The 20,144-nt window shown below is 43.7% G+C and overlaps 1 protein-coding gene across 4 annotated transcripts in view; it reads left to right on the top strand.

Moving 5' to 3' along the window:
• The first annotated feature begins 1,267 nt into the window (after positions 1-1,267).
• Positions 1,268-20,144, top strand: part of ube4b (ubiquitination factor E4B, UFD2 homolog (S. cerevisiae)) — a 38,396-nt gene continuing 19,519 nt past the window's right edge. Inside the window, exons 1-6 of one of the 4 annotated variants that reach the window (XM_061903923.1) lie at positions 1,268-1,604; positions 4,003-4,222; positions 18,988-19,123; positions 19,204-19,291; positions 19,594-19,738; positions 19,817-20,042. In XM_061903923.1, the coding sequence (XP_061759907.1) occupies positions 1,581-1,604; positions 4,003-4,222; positions 18,988-19,123; positions 19,204-19,291; positions 19,594-19,738; positions 19,817-20,042 (839 nt within the window). In that variant the 5' untranslated portion in view covers positions 1,268-1,580. The remainder of the gene's footprint in view (positions 1,605-4,002; positions 4,223-18,987; positions 19,124-19,203; positions 19,292-19,593; positions 19,739-19,816; positions 20,043-20,144) is intronic. The other 3 variants (XM_061903921.1, XM_061903920.1, XM_061903922.1) reach the window with 3 other exon arrangements.

Genomic DNA, 20,144 nt, shown 5'->3' with positions numbered 1-20,144 from the left:
GGACCACATATATGGGCAACCCCACCCCCCCACCCCCCTCCCACCCTCCTCCTCTAGGGGAACCGAAAGCAATGGATGTCAAGCGGGTCTAACATGATACTGTGAAAGATTAATCCATAGTCGATCCAACACAACCGTGAGAGTCCAGTCCAAAGTTGATATGAGTTGTTTTTTCTCCCTTGGCCTCAGTCTGGACCCCCTCTCCAGGTGCCCAGGCTTAGACAGTATTGTTTATTGTATTTCATTTTATTTTTATCTTTTATTTTTTTTCTCCCATTCCCCCCCACTTGTTTACCTGTATCTCACCTTTTTTGTAAGGGCCGCTGGAAGTTTGCAGACCCGTCAGCGATCCTGTTCTGTCTCCCTGTAATGTTTGTCTGATTTTGAATGGGATTGTGCTGAACATTTTAATTTCCCCTTGGGGATTAATAAAGTATATCTGATTCTGATTCTGGGTTTTACGGTGGAAGAGGGGTTAGTGCCTCTGCCTCACAACACTAAGGTCCTGAGTTGTCAGGGTTCAATCCCGGGCTCAGTGTCTAGCAGGACCGATAATCAGCATTTCCATTTTCTAGACAACTACTACTACACTAGACAACTTGTCTTTTAGAAGTAAGTAAACAAACAAAGACTCCGAATTTAGCTGCTGACATATGCAGTAACATATTATTGTAGAAAATGAAATATTAATCTATTTGTTCATTTACTGTTAATTGGAATGTGCTTCACAATACGAAGGTCCTGAGTAGCCCTGAGTTAAATTCCGGGCTCGGGATCTTTCTGTGTGGAGTTTGCATGTTCTCCCCGTGACTAGATAGTACTTTATTGATTCCTTCAGGAGAGTTCCTTCAGGAAAATTAAAATTCCAGCAGCAGTGTACAGAGTTGAGATCAATTTAAAAAAAAAAAAAAAAGTAAAAAGTAAATAATGGGGGTTTAAAAGGAAACAAAATGGAGAAATACTACGTGGGTTCCCTCCGGGTACTCCGGCTTCTTCCCACTTCCAAAGACATGCACCTGGGGATAGGTTGATTGGCAACACTAAATTGGCCCTAGTGTGTGAATGTGAGTGTGAATGTTGTCTGTCTATCTTTGTTAGTCCTGCCCTGCCAGTTGGCGACTTGTCCAGGGTGTACGCTGCCTTCCGCCCGATTGTAGCTGAGATAGGCACCAGTGCCCCCGCGACCTAAGAGGTAGAAAATGGATGGATGGATGATTCTGATTCTGGATCAACTCAATAGGGGTTGCTCCGCCCATTTATGACGTAGTGACCACGTGACAGCAAGGGAAACCAAAATGGCCGCTGTTATATTTTGACGTGTAATAGCTAGCGACTTTTTTTCTTTTTGTTTCACTCTAGCCAGAAAACAAGCCGAGGGGAGACTTGTCGGGCTCGCCGCATGCCGCGACTCGGCACGGACTAGTCTCCTCGTTTTTACCTTCGGGACAATCAAGACTGACACGTTTTAGTTGAAGGAGTTAGACTATGCATATTTAGTTGGGACAGAGGCTAGCTAGCAGGCTCTGGCTGGCACAAGTGGAGGACTTGGAACTGAGATAGCTTGTTCAACTTCAGCTGCGATGGAGGAGTTGAGCGCAGATGAGGTAAGGCTGCATCGGGGAGGGAAACTCGTGGAAAAGTTATTGTATAGCTTTACGTTTTCCGCTTTGTCATTCATCAATACCCATTTAAACATTGCCCCATGTCTTAAGGTCTTCATGTCAAGTGAGGTTAGCGGCTAGCTTAATGCTACTCTTAGCAATAGGTTAGCTTCCGCGACAAAACCCCACGTTCATCTGGATTATATCTTACACGCGTGGGTGTGCGCTTAGTCAGCGGTGTAATAGTATTTGAAATGGTTGTATGTAATAATGTAAATGCAACAGGCATTTAATGTACAAAGAGCGCCTCTGCCATTGCTCTATGGAAGTGTATGCCGGACAACAGCACGATCGTAAATGATCCCAATGCTAAACGCTGAGGCCACGATTATCAATATTTCCCGATCAGTAACCTTTTCATCAATAGCAGCAAAATGTCTCCTCTATGCCTTGCATATGTTGACAGATTGTGGTATTAGTCTGCTTCCGACACGATTTCAACATAGCTCTATTGGCTAATGTTTTCGCTAGTAGCCATAAATAAGCTTACGAGGCGACTCAGCAGAAAAACCCACCGAATCATTCACTTTCGCTTTTTCTAATCAAATCATGTCTTTGTTGTGTGTCCGGTTTGGGTTTTTCTTTCAAATCCAAAATGTTATTACACATTAGATGAACAGTGATAATTCATAGTGGTGTTTACCATGAATTGATTAACGTGGACCCCGACTTAAACAAGTTGAAAAACTTATTCGGGTGTTACAATTTAGTGGTCAATTGTACGGAATATGTACTGTACTGTGCAATTTCCTAATATAAGTTTCAATCAATCAATGTAGTCTGGTTTCTGTTTGTCTTGTAGAGCAGTGCTTCTCAAATGGGGTTACTTGAAGGTATGCCAAGGGGTACGTGAGATTTTTTTTTAATATTCTAAAAATAGCAACAATTAAAAATCATTTGTAAATATATTTATTGAATAATACTTCAACAAAATGTAAGTTGATAAACTGTGAAAAGAAATGCAACAATGCAATATTCAGTGTTGACAGCTAGATTGTTTGTGGACATGTTCCATAAATATTGATATTAAAGATTTATTTTTTTGTGAAAAAATGTTTAGAATGAAGTTCATGAATCCTGATGGATCTCTATTACAATCCCAAAAGAGGGCACTTTAAGTTGATGATTACTTCTATGTGTAGAAATCTTTATTTATAATTGAATCACTTGTTTAGTTTTCAACAAGATTTTAGTCATTTTTATATCTTTTTTTCCCAAATAGTTTAAGAAAGACCACTACAATTTAATAAATCAGAAACTGATCACACAGTGCTGTATTTTACTTCTTTATCTATTTTTTTCAACCAAAAATGCTTTGCTCTCATTAGGGGGTACTTGAATTAAAAAAATGTTCACAGGGGGTACATCACTGAAAAAAGGTTGAGAACCACTGTTGTAGAGGACTCGTAGGTAATTTTATCAGGTAAATGTGTAAAAAATAATGTTAAGACAAACTCTTGTTGTTCTACTGGTTATGATTGAGTAGTTAAACATAGGGCTAGGCGATATGGCCCTTTTTTAATATCTCAATATTTTTAGGCCATATCGCGATACCCGATATATATCTTGATATTTTGCCTTAGGCTTGAATTAACACTTGGTACATATCATCATACTGACTCTACATTAAAACATTCTTCAAACTGCATTAATTTATACTAATTTTAAACTTTCATGCAGAGAAGGAAATCACAATTAAGTCATTTGACCAAAACTGTATTTATTAAAGCTATTAGCAGGTGACTTTTCAAACGATGTTACATATTAGCAGTAATGCTACTTTTTGTAGCAACGCTTGTGCCCCATACTTGATAATTTAAAGTTTTCTATTCGACATCTTCCCGCTTGAAGCCGAACCACTGCCAGGCGATGGACCCAGTGATGTTTTTCTTGGGAATTAATTCTTCCTTCATTCACACCTTCTTTCTCTCTCTCGTATTACCACTCGCACAGCTTCGCTAGCATCACAGCTAAGGTTTCCCATGCTGCTACCTCTCTGCTGGGCGAGGGCGTATATGTATGTGACGTATGACGTGACAGTATGTGACGTGTGTGAGAAGGTGCGCTTACTGCCTGTGAGAAGGAGAGACAGTAAGGAGTGGGAAGAGCCTGTAGTGCAATGCCCGCAGCTAAGAGCGACTGCGTGACAACGTATACTCGAATATCACCATATAGTCATTTTCTATATCGCACAGAGACAAACCCGCGATATATCGCCCAGCCCTATTTTAACAAGCATACAGGTTGTGCAATTTTGATTTTATGTTGGTGTCAAATGTGGACACCGCTACAGCTGGAGTATATTTAAAGTAATGTGTGTTGTTTTTACTGTTCCCTCAAGATTCGCAGAAGGCGATTGGCACGGCTGGCAGGGGGACAGACTTCACAGCCTAACACCCCTCTCAGCACCCCACTAACATCTCCACAGAGAGAAACTCCGCCGGGACCACTTCCTGGACCCTCAGGTGCACCATCTCATCCCCTGCTACCAGCTGCCTCTCAATTATTAGGGCTCAATGCGCACAGCGGTACCCCAGCCACATCGCCCATTGGCACCACTGGTAAGAATTAACGCTAGATTAGTACATGTACAAGCATTGGCGTCGTTAGACCTATTTTAGGGGGGCTGTAGTTTTAGGGAAGTTGTCGGTAGGGCTGGGTGATATGGTCTTTTTTTAATATCTCGATATTTTTAGGCCATATCGCGATATACTATATATATTACGATATTTTGCCTTGGCCTTGAATGAACACGTCATGCATATATAATCACAGCAGTATGATGATTCTATGTGTCTACATTAAAACATTCTTATTCATACTGCATTCATATATGCTACTTTTAAACTTACATGCAGAGAGGGAAATCACAACTAAGTCAATTGACCAAAAGTGTATTTATTAAAGTTATTAAGCAATGGCACAAACATTCATGTCATTTCCAAAACAGAAAGTGCAAGATTGTCAGAGACATTTTAAGTGTCAAATAAAAATGAGCTGCATAATAGGAAATCAAATAGTATTCGTCCTTCACTGTGTGGTAGGTTACTACGGACATTATGAAATTCTCTTCATTCTCTAGCGAATGACTTTTCAAATGATGCTACATATTAGCAGTAATGCTACTTTTTATAGCAACGCTTTTGCCACACACTAGACAAATTAAGGTTGTCTGTTCGACATATTCCCACTTGAAGCCGAATCAAAATCTGAATCAGAATCAGACATACTTTATTAATCCCTGAGGGGAAATTTAAATTTTCAGCACAATCCCATTCAAGATCAGACAAACATTACAGGGAGACAGAACAGGATCGCTGACGGGTCTGCCAACTTCCGGCGCCCCTTACAAAAAGTTGAGATACAGGTAAACAAGTGGGGGGGAATGGAAGAAAAAAATACAAGCCTAGAATAAAATAAAAAACATTGGTTTAAGTCTGGGCCCCTGGAGAGGGGGTCCAGACTGAGGGCAAGGGGAAAAATAACAACTCATAGCTATAGTAGACATCCCTCTTACAACATCAAACATCAAAGAAAACAAAGGACATTAAAGACATTAAAAGAGCAGAGCTGGTATCAACCAGCCACTTCTACATACAGCTATGAATTACAAGTAAAAGAAACATATACACTGTGGTGGCCTCTGCTGTGTTTCACGCCATTGTCTGCTGGGGTGGAGGGAGCATGACCCAACAAAGCAACCAAGAGAGCCGACTCCACTCTCGGCCGCCAAGCAACTCTCAGCCAGTGTCTAGTCCGCATGGATGAGCGAGGATATGCCTAGGAGACTGAGGTGTCTGATACCTGCTCATTCAGCCAAGACACTGTGAAGCTTGTTCGTCCCGAGCCTCAGTGCTAGCTCCGCAGTACTGTCTCTTCATCCACATCTCCTCCAGTCTCTCCAAACAGACTCTGGTATGGCTGAGACCCAGCAGCTGGTCTCCATGGCCAGTAGGCTCCCGGGAGGAAGATCCAGAAGTCGACAAAAAAGCACCACAGAAGTCACGAAAGTGTCACCCCTTGTCACATAGTCCCAGAGGGTCCCGGACCAAAAGGCAAAAAAAATACATATATAATAACACATGAAAACAAGAGGGAAACACAAAAGGATGACAGAAGAGCACAGAGCTCCTGCCAACAGCAGCCACTACAGCGGCGCCATCTTGGAAAGAATCACTGTCAGACGATATATCCCCTGCTGTTTTTATTGGGAATTAAGTCTTCCTTCATTTGTTACCAGATTCGCACGTTCTTTCTCTCGTGTTACCACTCGTACGGCTAGCTAACGTAGCCCAGTCTGCTACCTCTCTGCTGAGCGAGGGCGTATACGTATGTGACGTATGACCTGACAGTATGTGGCATGTGTAAGTTTGTGCGCCTGCTTGTCTGTGAGGAGAGACAGGAAAGAGAGAAAAGAGCCTGTACTGTAAAGCCTGCAGGTAAAAGCAACTGCGTGAGAACGTAAACTAGAATATTACGATATAGTCATTTTCTATATCGCACAGAGACAAACCCGCGATATATCGTGTATATCGACATATCGCGCAGCCCTAGTTGTCGGTCATGTCATGTATTGCCTTAATTTGTCTTGAGACATATGGTTTCTGTGGCTTACTGGAAAACCATTACAGGGAATCCATATCCTAAGTAAACAAGGTCTTCTTTTTACAGAGGAACCTGTCAGTGTTGACCAACTTTTCCAGCCATGGTCAATTGTGTCTTTTATATACCGTATTTTCCACACTACAAGCCGCACCGGATTATGAGGCGCACCTTCTATGAATGGCCTATTTTAATATTTTGTTCATCAATTCATGGTGGCAGAGGGGTTAGTGCGTCTGCCTCACAATACGAAGGTCCTGAGTAGTCAGGGATCAATCCCGTACACGGGATCTTTCTGTGTGGAGTTTGCATGTCCTCCCCGTGAATGCGTGGGGTTCCCTCTGGGTATTCCGGCTTCTTCCCACTTCCAAAGACATGCACCTGGGGATAGGTTGATTAGCAACCCTAAATTGGCCCTAGTGTGTGAATGCTGTCTGTCTATCTGTGTTGGCCCTGCGATGAGGTGGCGCTTTGTCCAGGGTGTACCCCGCCTTCCGCCCGATTGTAGCTGTGATAGGCACCAGTGCCCCCCGCGACCCCAAAGGGAATAAGCGGTAGGAAATGGATGGATGGATGGATATAAGGCGCACCGCATTATAAGGCGCATAGAATAGATGCTACAGTAGAGGGGTTACGTTATGCATCCTTTTGATCAGGGGTCGGCAACCTTTCCCACTCAAAGAGCCATTTTGACCCGTTTCACAAAATAAAAATAACGATGGGAGCCACAAAACTTTTGAAATTTAAAATGAAATAACACTGCATAAAGAGTTTTTTTTTTGCTTTGTGCTATGTGTAAACCCGGGGTTTCAGGCCCGCGGCCCGCACCTTGATAAGAAAATTTAATGTTAGTGCAGCCCGCGAGTTTTATATGAATGCCGCTTGACAGTATTGCACTGTAGTATTACCCCGTGCGTCTGTTGAGGTGGGCAGGGTTGGGGGGGCGGGGTTTGGTGCTAGCGGGGGTGTATAATGTTGCCAGGAAGAGTTAGGGATACATGGGATCCTGGGTATTTGTTCTGTTCTGTTTATGTTGTGTTACAGTGAGGATGTTCTCCCGAAATGTGTTTGTCATTTTTGTTTGGTGTGGGTTCACAGTGTGGCGCATATTAGTAATAGTGTTAAAGTTGTTTATATCACAACCTTCAGTGTAACCTGTATGGCTGTTGACCAAGTATGCCTTGCAATCTCGTCCGTGTGATGACAGAAGCAGTGAAATGCATGCGTCTGGCTGGCACGTAAATGTCACGATGTAAAAGCGGGCGCGATGACATGTTGTAGAGGACGTCAAATGTATAGCCTTCATGGCACGCCCTCAATATTGCAGTCCGGGTGGTTATCGGAGATTTCCGGGAGAGGCACCAAAATCCGTAAACCTCACCAAATAACCGGGAGGGTCAGCAATTATGCAGCTGAGCCACATCAGAGTGGCCAAAGAGCCACATGCGGCTCGCCGACTCCTGCTTTAGATGGAGCTGCGCTAAAAGGAATGTCAACAAATCAGTCAGATATGTCAGTCAAACTTTTTTAATAGATTACAAGCCTGCGTTCTGACAACTCTGTTCACTCCCAAAATGAATAAATAGCTGTTTTGATATTTTCCCCGATTAAATAAACACGTAAAAAACAGTCTGATACTGTTACGGTAAATCAAACATTAGTGCAATCACAATATAGTAACATTCGAAATAGTGCAAAGCAATAATATATCAATAACTCAACGTTGCTCAAACGATAATGTCACACAACACAACACAACACACAAAATAAACATGTAAAGCTCACTTTATTAAGTTATTCCTCATCCACGAATCCCTCAATTTCTTCTTCTTCAGTGTTTGAATCAAACAGTTGGGCGAATACGGCATCCAACGTGCCTGGATCCGTCTCGTCAAAGTCATCATTAAACGAGTCTGTCGCTGCTGTTAATGTTAAATTCTCTCGCTGCTGCTCTATTCCCGTGTTCTACTGTGTGACTGATCGCCTTTAGTTTAAATTCTGCATGCTTTCCGCAGTCATATATCCCAGCATGCACAGCGCATTTCTTCTTCTCCGAGGGAAAATAAGGTAGGCGGCTGCGAGACCTCTTGTGACATGTTTAATTCGGACACTGAAGAAGAAGAATTCGAGGGATTCGTGGATGAGGAATAACTTGATAAAGTGAGCTTTACATGTTTGTGTGTTGTGTTGTGTTGTGTGACATTAACGTTTGAGCAACGTTGAGTTATTGATATATTGTGCTTTGCACTATTCGAGACGTCGTTAATGGAGTCAGTGTCGCTCCTGTTATCTAGCAGTTCAGTTACAATTCCTGCTTTCCTGAAATCATGTCTCTCAATAGGAGCCATTTTGGGGTTTACATAAACACACAAATGGAAATGAAACGGCACGGCCTGGCGCTGTCATATATCACAGCATGCACCGCGCACTTCTTCTCCTACGGGGAAAAATTAAATCGGCGGCTGCTTACCGTAGTTGTGAGACCTGTTGTGGCTCAATATTGGTCCATATATAAGACGCACCGGATTATAAGGCGCACTGTCACCTTTTGAGAAAATTTTAGGTTTTTAGGTGCGTCTTATAGTTGGGAAAATACGGTAATTAAAAATGCCTGCTCAAGCTGACACTGCTTTTTGCCATAAATTTTGAGCCAGGAAGGGGTGATTTTTAGAAAAATTGTGTGGAGCTTGTATGTTCTCCCCGCGACTGCATGGGTTCCCTCCGGGTACTCCGGCTTCCTCCCACCTCCAAAAATGTGAACCTGGGGATAGTTTGATTGGCAACACTAAATTGACCCTAGTGTGTGAATGTGATTGTGATTGTCACTGTGGTCTGTCTGTTGGCCCTGCCATTGGGTGGCGACTTGTCCAGGGTGTACACCACCTTCCGCCCAAAGGCAGGTGAGATAGGCTCCAGCACCCCCTGCGACCCGAAAGAGACAAGCGGTAGGAAATGGATGTATGGATGGTTGTAGCATTAACCTTATCTCTATTGTTGAAGCAGGTTTTTTGTAGTTACGTCAATATTAATAAGAACAAATAAACACGTGTGTTTGAGGTCAGCCGAAAGCTACTGCCACTTATCTTCAAAGAATACCACCAAAAATACTTTCTCCCTTTCATCCCTCTTTCAGTGACTAAGAAAAAGCACTCATTAAAATTGTGCACATCGTGTCCTGTTCTTTCTAGTGCTTAAAGCTGGGATACTTAAGTTATATTGTTAAAAAAAATAAAAAATCTTATTATCCTCATACAAGGTGGGTTGCTTGCTCTTGGTTGACAAGACTCTGCAGCATCGCGTGGACATCGGGGGCGGTACCTCTGGATTGGCAGACCGGGGTGGTGGTCCCTCTCTTTAAGAAGGGGGACCGGAGGGTGTGTTCCAACTATCGTGGGATCACACTCCTCAGCCTTCCCTGTAAGGTTTATTCAGGTGTACTGGAAAGGAGGCTACCCCGGATAGTCGAACCTCGAATTCAGGAGGAACAGTGTGGTTTTCGCCCTGGTCGTGGAACTGTGGACCAGCTCTATACTCTCGGCAGGGTTCTTGAGGGTGCATGTGAGTTTGCCCAACCAGTCTACATGTGCTTTGTGGACTTGGAGAAGGCATTCGACCGTTTCCCTCGGGAAGTCCTGTGGGGAGTGCTCAGAGAGTATGGGGTATCGGACTGTCTTATTGTGGCAGTCCGCTCCCTGTACGATCATTGTCAGAGCTTGGTCCGCATTGCCGGCAGTAAGTCGGACACGTTTCCAGTGAGGGTTGGACTCCGCCAAGGCTGCCCTTTGTCACCGATTCTGTTCATAACTTTTATGGACAGAATTTCTAGGCGCAGTCAAGGCTTTGAGGGGTTCCGGTTTGGTGGCCACGGGATTAGGTCTCTGCTTTTTGCAGATGATGTGGTCCTGATGGCTTCATCTGGCCGGGATCTTCAGCTCTCACTGGATCGGTTCGCAGCCGAATGTGAAGCGGCCGGAATGAGAATCAGCACCTCCAAATCAGAGTCCATGGTTCTCTCCCGGAAAAGGGTGGAGTGCCATCTCCGGGTTGGGGAGGAGAACCTGCCCCAAGTGGAGGAGTTCAAGTACCTAGGAGTCTTGTTCATGAGTGGGGGAAGAGTGGATTGTGAGATCGACAGGCGGATCGGTGCGGCGTCTTCAGTAATGCGGACGTTGTACCGATCCGTTGTGGTGAAGAAGGAGCTGAGCCGGAAGGCAAAGCTCTCCATTTACCGGTCAATCTACGTTCCCATCCTCCCCTATGGTCATGAGCTTTGGGTCATGACCGAAAGGATAAGATCACGGGTTCAAGCGGCCGAAATGAGTTTCCTCCGCCGTGTGGCGGGGCTCTCCCTTAGAGATAGGGTGAGAAGCTCCGTCATCCGGGAGGAACTCAAAGTAAAGCCGCTGCTCCTCCACATCGAGAGGAGCCAGATGAGGTGTTTTGGGCATCTGGTCAGGATGCCACCCGAACGCCTCCCGAGGGAGGTGTTTAGGACAAGTCCAACCGGTAGGAGGCCACGGGGAAGACACGTTGGGAAGACTATGTATCCCGGCTGGCCTGGGAACGCCTCGGGATCCCCCGGGAAGAGCTAGACGAAGTGGCTGGGGAGAGGGAAGTCTGGGCTTACCTGCTTAGGCTGTTACCCCCGCGACCCGACCTCGGATAAGCGGAAGAAGATTGATGGATGGATGGATGGATGGATATCCTCATACAGTGTGTCATAATAGTAATCATATCTGAAAAAATCTTACGTCTGCGTACCATCTGTGCCTTATAACTAAGTATTTTAGTAAATAAAACCCTGGACGACAAAATAATTTGTCTTTATGGCAGTCAACCCCTCCAAATCCATCCACAACGTTTAGAAAAAATGGAATCCATGAAGCACCCTCCTCGTTGGCTGACACGAAATGTAGTAGAGCGTATGCTCGGTGCAAACTTTTTTCCAGTAAAGCATTGCTTTTACTGTTTGAATTCTGCCTGGTGACACAAGTACCCCATCTTTACGTGGGGAAAAAGCTGCGCAATTTAACAAATTCTGGCTGCGTTGTGTTCTCCTCCTTGGCTTAAGTCTGCCCTTAAATGTGATTTATATTCAAGTCACAAGATTTAAAGGGAGTATTGTCGGTGGTTTTTGAATGTTTCTTCAGAGGGCTTTATAGGCGGAATAGAGTACTGCCATTAGCTGCACTGTTTTCCACCTTATACTTGCTGTATATTATGAATTAAAATCCATAAAATTAAATGAAAACATATGTGTTCTTGTGTTACATAGGTATTGTAAATTTTGGGCAAAATTTTAAAAAAAGTGCAGTTCCTCTAAGTCAGGGGTCGGCAACCCGCGGCTCCGGAGCCGCATGCGGTTCTTTGGCCACTCTGATGTGGCTCAGCTGCATAATCCCCCCCCCCGATTATTTCGGGAGGTTTCCGGATTTTGGTGCCTCTCCCGGAAATCACCCGGGGCTGACGTTCTCCGATTTTCATATTGAGGGCGTGCCGTGAGGACTATACTTTTGACGTTCTCTACAACATGTTATCACGCCCGCTTTTACACCATGCTATCTGCGTGCCGGCCAGACGCATGCATTTTGCCGCTTCTGTCATCATACGTATGAGATTGCAAGACATACTTGGTCAACAGCCATACAGGTTACACTGAAGGTTGTTTTATAAACAACTTTAACGCTCTTACTAATATGCGCCACACTGTGAACCCACACCAAACAAGAATGACAAACACATTTCGGGAAAACATTCCCACAGTAACACAACATAAACAGAACAGAACAAATACCCAGAATCCCATGCATTCCTAACTCATCCTGGCTACATTATACACCCCCGCTAGCACCAAACCCCGCCCCCCCAACCCTGCCCACCTCAACCGACGCACAGAGGTGTGGCTTCACAGTGTGGCGCATATTAGTAAGAGTGTTAAAGTTGTTTATATCACAACCTTCAGTATGACCTGTATGGCTGTTGAACAACTATGCCTTGCAGTTGTGTACGTGTATCTTCGGAAGCCACATACAACTTGTTGCTGGGCTGGCAAACCGTTTGTACATGTTGTAGAAGGCGTCAAAGGCAGTGCCTTAATAGCACGCCCTTATTATTGTTGTCTGATTGAAATTCAGCAGATATTCGTGATAATAGCTGCTATGAGAATTCGGGAGCCTCCCGGAAAATTTCGGAGGGTTGGCAAGTATAATGCTGTCAAATAAAATTCACGGGCCGCACTAACATTAAATTTTCTTATCAAGGTGCGGGCCACGTGTCAGAGACCCCTGGATTACACATACCACAATGCCAAAAAAAAAAACTCTTTATGCAGTGTTATTTCGTTTTAAATTTCAAAAGAGATTTGTGGTTCCCATTGTTTTCTTTATTTTGTGAAACTGGTCAAAATGGCTCTTTGAGTGGTAAAGGTTGCCGACCCCTGCTCTAAGTACTTTTGCTTCTACGCGCCTCTGAGGCCGCAATATAAGTCCAGCGCCTCATGAGGTAGAAACATTGTATTGCACTTAAAGTTTGAATACGGTTTACAACATCATAAAATGGTAGAGAAGATTGCCAGAAAACTATCAATATATTTTGATCTCCTCAATTGAGACACATGGAAACATCCATTTAGATAAGGATACGATGACCATAATGCCACTCTGGATTAACTATCAAAATCCACGCTGTCGTCTCGTCTGCTTGAGTGGAAGAGAAGACGATTGCAACCACAGCGTAAGGGGACTGTGCATATATCTGCCGTGTTTTGACATCCTGGGACAAACAAACTTTTATAAATTAACAATTTTGGCCGGACAGTGAGGCCATCGTCGAACTACATAACTGTATAATAGAAAATACATGTATAATGTTGCGTCTATCAATTGATTTGACTGATTGTCTCTTTTATAACCATCCATCCATCTTCTTCCGCCTATCCGAGGCCGGGTCGCGGGGGCAACAGCCTAAGCAGGGAAATCCAGACTTCCCTCTCCCCAGCCACATCGTCTAGCTCTTCCCGGGGGATCCCGAGGCGTTCCCAGGCCAGCCGGGAGACATAGTCTTCCCAACGTGTCCTGAGTCTTCCCCGTGACCTCCTACCGGTTGGACGTGCCCTAACCACCTCCCTAGGGAGGCGTTCGGGTGGCATCCTGACCAGATGCCCGAACCACCTCATCTGGCTCCTCTCAATGTGAAGGAGAAGCGGCTCTACTTTGAGTTCCTCCCGGATGGCAGAGCTTCTCACCTTATCTCTAAGGGAGAGCCCGCCAGACGGCGGAGGAAACTCATTTCGGCCGCTTGTACCCGTGATCTTATCCTTTCGGTCATGACCCAAAGCTCATGACCATAGGTGAGGATGGGAACGTAGATCGACCGGTAAATTGAGAGCTTTGCCTTCCGGCTCGGCTCTTTCTTCACCACAACGGATCGGTACAACGTCCGCATTACTGAAGACGCCGCACCGATCCACCTGTCGATCTCACGATGCACTCTTCCCTCACTCGTGAACAAGAGTCCTAGGTACTTTAACTCCTCCACTTAGGGCAGGGTTCCTCCCCAACCCGGAGATGGCCTTCCACCCTTTTCCGGGCGAGAACCATGGACTCGGACTTGGAGGTGCTGATTCTCATTCCGGTCGCTTCACACTCGGCTGCGAACCGATCCAGTGAGAGCTGAAGATCCCGGTCAGATGAAGCCATCAGGACCACATCATCTGCAAAAAGCAGAGACCTAATCCTGCGGTCACCAAACCGGAACCCCTCAACGCCTTTTATAACCCGCCCACGTTTATTCACGACTTGAACACTTGTACACAATGTTCTCTTTAAAGTGCGAAAGTGCGCACCGCTCCTGTGTGTCCTGCGCACGAAAAATCTTTGCAGCGCACAAATTCCATATCTAACATTCAACCTAAACTCTAAACAAAATAGAAACACAATTTATTCTGTACCATTTTCACTGCAACTTTGTGTAACTGCCAGGTCGTTCGACAGGCCCCGTTTACAGTGCACAACAAATTAGATTTTTTTTTTTTGCGCTCAGATAACGATCAAATTTATTTTGCCAGTCTCAATGCTCAATGTGCATCGCGAGTCGATTGTGCACAAATAATAGGCTTTATGCAGTATATGAATATATATTTTGATTCCAGAAAGATTGTTGAAGGACCGGAATTGACGCATTGACGTATTTGCTTACATGTGAGTTCAAAAATATAGCTCATGTTGATTCACGCCAATGTCTGTGCCGTGCCTCCTCTACTTAACAGCCATACAAAGATTAGAACCCTCCCAAATGTATTACACTATAGATATCCATTCATAAATTATATTACTTTACTTTATTTTCACGTAAAACCCCCCACAAATTTTTAAGGTATTTCAACCATATCTATATTGGGGACTTTTATTTTTTTTTTGTAGTTGTAGCGAATTCCTTGTTCGTTTATAGAATCCGGTCAATTTCTTTTGTTTTTACTTTATCGAACTGTACATGCAAGTGATGTCGAGGCCTCATTGGGGCCTGTTCGCGTTTACACTGGAGTTTGATAAAGCTCACATTTTATTCGTTATCTAAACAGTCAGCTGGAAAAATCATTTAAAAAAATCCTGTTTTGCCTGCAGTGTAAACAAAGTCACTGTGATGCAGTTAACACGCAGCCAATCAATGTCATTCACTGTGTGTGTGTGTGTGTGTGTGTGTGTGTGTGCGTGCGTGTTGCTGTTTTGCAGGTTAGTTTATAGCAGCATAATGCTGCATGCTAACTCTTTATTTGGCAAAAGAAACAAGCACTGTACACCCACACTCTCCAAACAAATGTATTCTCATTCAAGTGTCATGTATTGCGAATTTAAATTTGTGGATATTAATCCTAAACTGCTGTTCCTAGAATACATAAATGCTAATAAAAATATGATATAAAAAGTTGTACATTGTGTTGGATCAATAACTACGACGACAACTGTAAGTTTAATGAATTTACTGTGGCTCACTCCTGTTAAACACTGACAATTCTGCTCCACCATCATGTCATTCACACATGCGCATTGAGAAATGTAGCACTTGCCAAACTCTACTTTTCTCTTTGAAGAAAGAGTGCAAAGAAAATGTTTTCTTTTATTGTCTTCAACAGAAAGTCATATTGAAACATTCAGCTTTAATAACTACAGTAGAACGGTAAAGAGAGTGTTTTTTGTTTAGTCCATTTGGCTTTTAGGCTGCCGTACACCTTTGCTGAGAGCCTTCAGCAAATCAAGTGCAGACGCCCCCTTCTCGATCAAACAGTCAGCAAGCTGCTCCTTTGTTGCTGACCACATGATCTACTGTACAGTCCTAGAGTGGATGATGTCCTTGATACTGCTAATTTCGACTCAATAATATTTTTCTGTAACTGTGGTTACGTGTAACTGATTACAATCTTGGTAAGACAACTGCACTGTCCAAGTGCCAAAGTGTCTCCAGCGAAAATGCTCCGAACGGATCTCCTGATCTTCTTTGACTGCCTGAATATGGGCGAGAATGTTCCACCTTCTTTAATAAGCATAATTAGTTGCCCACCTTGAGTGCCTCCATCTGGATGAACACCACCTGCTTCTTGTACTGGTTGACATGACAACGATTGTAGTCCACCTGCAGCATCACTTCCTTCAATTTCTTTTCCGTATGACCGTCTTGTAGGCCGCGCCTCTCTTTTTTGTTTTTTTTTGCTCCAGCTGCTCCTCCCACTGCGGGATCTTAGCTTCCTCAGCTGTGATGGAGGGCTTAGACTTGGACTTGACGGCCCCTTCCAGCTTTGGTAACATGAACTTTGACTCCTTGTTCTGCCGCTCCATCAGTTGACGAGCATTTGCGTTCTTCTGGGCAACACCGTGTTCTTTAGCCACCTCAGTGTTCAGGCCGTCCATCTGTAACATGCTTTTCGTGAGGTGGTTATTGAGCAGCTCCGTGTTGCCCTGCCTCTTTCAGCTGAGCGATGTGAGCCTCCAGCCTCCTCTTCTCTTCCAGCAGCATGGACTTCCCACATGGGCTGTTCAAAATCTTGTCTGCCAGCTCGTCTCACTCCTCTTCAGCATGTCGATGGGCTCTCTCTGACGCCACGTGGTCCTCTTCCAGCTTTGAAATTTCAGCATCAAGGATCTTGAATTTTTTTTCTTGTTTTCTTTAGACTCTGTGAACATCTCGTCCCTGGAGGACCACGCCCCATCCAGCTACCGCTGGTAGTCCTTCATCTAAACCTGTAGTTTTTAAGCTGTTTGATGGCTTTGTTCCTGCCTTTGTTGGCTGACATTGCGGTCCATCTCCAGCTTATTTTCAGCAACCATAGCAAACATTTGGTGCTTGCTCGTCTCTGGCCTGCATGTCTTGGTCATACTGGGCCTTTGTGGCCTGCATGTTCACACAATAATAACCTGACGATATCAGTTGTATTTCACGGGTTGCTTAAACATTATGGCTTTGTCGTTCTCAATGTCCAAAACTGCACCTACTCTTCTCAATGAAGTTTTGTTTAACAGCAAAAGGATATCTTCTGGGACAACGTTTGTCTCAATTTGACAACTAGTCTGTGCTGTCACTTTCTTTATGGAATGTACAATTCTACCATCGCCAATCTTGAATGGTCTTGCACTTTTTATGTCCCTCATTTTCAGCAACTCAACCTGTGTTAGTTGACTGACATAATGATCAAGCCATTTTTCGCCACACACTGTTCTGGTACATGCTGTGTCCCATGGTGGAGTCCCAAAGACTCCATCATGAATAACTCTGTTAGACAATATGTCTTTAGACAATACAGTAATGTTGCATTCTTCAAACTATGTTAGTTCTTCTATTTCTGTTATTTTGGCACTGTCATCTATGTGGGGGCAGTAGTTTGCCCAGTGATGTACACTTTGGTAGACTGCACATCTCATTCTCCTACCATAACTGTCAAGTTAATTTGTACCTTGAACATCTGTTTGATGTTGCATATTTGACAGACTTCCTCTCCTGCCAGTAAACTTTGTTGTAGGCAGCCTTTATGTTGTCAAACATGAGGCTTGGACAAGTGGTAGGTGCCAACTGTTTGTCTTTGACAATCAGTCCTGCAGTGTCTAGCAGCTTGAATGCTAACACCGCATTCAGGAGCTCCGTTTTGAACTGCCGAATTCTGATGTATCTCCGTTCAAACTCGACAATGTAATCAACCATCAAAACGCCATTGTCTTTCATTATTTGGTCAAACTATGTGTACGTCGTCGTCTCGTTTTGGCGGCCCTTTTCCTCTTTCAAAAACACAGAGTCCAGTTGTTTCAGAAGTGTAGTTATACCTGTACTGTAGGTATAGGTATTTCCAGCGCAGTGTCCCTCGCTCTTCCCTCAAGCGACAACGTAACCGCCAAGGCTTGCTTCTTTTTATCCAAGTCTCATTTTTCCATCTTTTGGAAGATTATTTCTCTTTAAGCATTGGCGTATGTTTATAATTACCAGCGGCCATCCTCTGCTACCAATGTTTTGGTCAATACGTACGTTTAATGACATGACACGACAACCAACGGCTCACTCCAGCTAAACGACAATGTCACTTCCGCTCCATCACTACGCCATTCACACATGTGCAGTGAGAAACCATTTAACACACTGTGTCCCATTCTTGTGTTACAGCACACATCTCAGTTTACAAAATGTAAATGTTTTAATGTTAAGTAAATGTTATCCCTGAGGAACATGTCTCAAATTCTTCCACAGCAGGACCCCCACCCAGCCATTCATCATACAGCTCATGAAACACAAAGATTTGTTATTTTCATTGCAAGTGGGAATGGAATGGTATGGAAATGACTGCTGTTATATTAATATTAAAATAAAAACTTTAACTTATGTCAGCTTTGGGACAGGTGTGATGCTGGTGTGGTGACAGTGTGCATGTCTGATGTTGCTCACATGTGGTCCAAGGAATGCTTAGGGATTTTCTGCGTTTGCTTAGACACAATAAAAATTAGGCGAATCATTTCTTGTGGCTTACTTACGCAGGCTGGGCGTGTCTAAAGGTTTGATGGGAGAATACAAATGTGAGAAAAGCTCGTTACATAGAACAACACTCAAGTGCACACTTGAGAGTACAACCCTATTAAGGAAAATTATGTAGGTAGGTTCAAAAGTCCTTAATTGACTCCTTTCCCCTTCCCAAAAGTAAAAAAAAAATGTGCAAGCCATATTTTATTTAATTTATTTTTTTTATGTCGACAACCGCTTGTGTTGACATCAAACAGCCAATCTGAGAGATGTCAACTTAAATAATTTCCACTGTAACAATATATTTAAAGCCTGACATCTAGTAAGGCCATGTTGTACCTACCATATTAGAGTTGTTCATTGTTAGTTCAGTTATGCTGTTGAATCCTTCACAGTTACTTTTACCCGAGTAAACGTAAATTTTTGTGGCACTTAATAGTGTTTCGATAAAAACGCAGAAAAGCAACTTGTACGGAAATTGTGTACAAATTGAGAACAGGAAGTGAACAACCGTCCGTGTTAGTAATTGCTGGAAAAGCGTAGTATTAAATAAGCTCTGCTTCTTCCTACTCCTTTTTGAACATGTTGTAATGAGGAAATGCAAATATATGATGTATCATATTGTAACTGTATGCATGTTAAAACAAAAATTAAAGTTGGTCCTTCTGTGTCTGACTGAAATGTTTCCGCCACGTGTCTTTGGTCTGCTCACCTGTGTTGTACTTTTTGCAAGGTGTGGCTTATGGCAGTCAAAGTAGTGAAGGTGTGAGCTCCCTGTCCAGCTCCCCGTCCAACAGCCTTGAGACACAGTCCCAAAGTTTGTCCCGATCACAGAGCATGGACATCGACACCACCTCTTGCGAAAAAAGGTAAACAACTAGCCTCCTATGATTACAAGGTCTGTGTGCGGCTAAAAAAGACTGTAAACAATGTACTTGTTTTTTTCCAGTATGTCTCAAGTGGATGTGGACTCAGGGATAGAAAACATGGAAGTGGACGACAGCGACCGCAGGGAGAAGAGAAACATGACAGAAAAAGTAAATTGTTTATGTGGATTTCTCTTAAAAAATACTATTGCAGTTATTGAGAAGTATGTTTCTAGAAAGACCCAGTTTGACAAAGTATTTTAATGTAGGTTTTAAAAATGTATATTACTAAGTGGAGTTTTCATAATAAAAAAAAAAAAAATGAAAATCCTGCATCAACTTGCACAAAATGTAAAAACCTCCTTCTTGGATGTGTTTTCCTTTCATCACGATTATCAAGGGTCCCAGTTAAGGTGTCCTAATAGAGAATATTCTGTAGTGTGATCTAACCTGTGCTGCATCTGCTCACCTAGGACACCTCTGCAAACTCAGACCTCTCAGAAGACCAGGCTCTGCATCTCGTTTGTAAGATCCTCCGCGTATCATGGAAGGAGCAGCATAGAGATGTCATCTTCCTCCCTTCGCTGGCAGTTGAATTTCAGCACAACCCTAAAGATGGTATGCCAGTGGTCAGCGTTTTTGTTTTTTTTGACTGGAACAGTAGAGACTCGTCTTTACTAATTTTGTCTGTTGCAGTATTCTCTGATTTCAAAGACCTGATCAGCCAGATCCTGATGGAGGTTCTCATGATGTCCACCCAGTCGCCTGTTCACAACCCCTTTGCTAGCTTGACAGCCACCTCACAGCCAATTGCAGCAGCCAAATCTCCAGACCGCCATTTGACACTGGTGCATCCCTCCAGCCAAGGCGGCAGCCCCATGGGCCCTGGAACGGGGTCCTTTGGTGCCAGTTCTCTGTCTAGGCAAGTAACTGTCTCTAAATGTTTCTTCTACTGGTCTTCATATCAAAGCTGTTTTTCTTCCCAATTGTTGTAATTGATTGCTAATGGTCATGTGTTCCAGGT

The sequence above is a fragment of the Nerophis ophidion genome, linkage group LG06 (assembly GCF_033978795.1).
Source record: "Nerophis ophidion isolate RoL-2023_Sa linkage group LG06, RoL_Noph_v1.0, whole genome shotgun sequence".
Classification (NCBI taxonomy): domain Eukaryota; kingdom Metazoa; phylum Chordata; class Actinopteri; order Syngnathiformes; family Syngnathidae; genus Nerophis; species Nerophis ophidion.
This window is presented reverse-complemented; position numbering and strand designations above follow the sequence as displayed.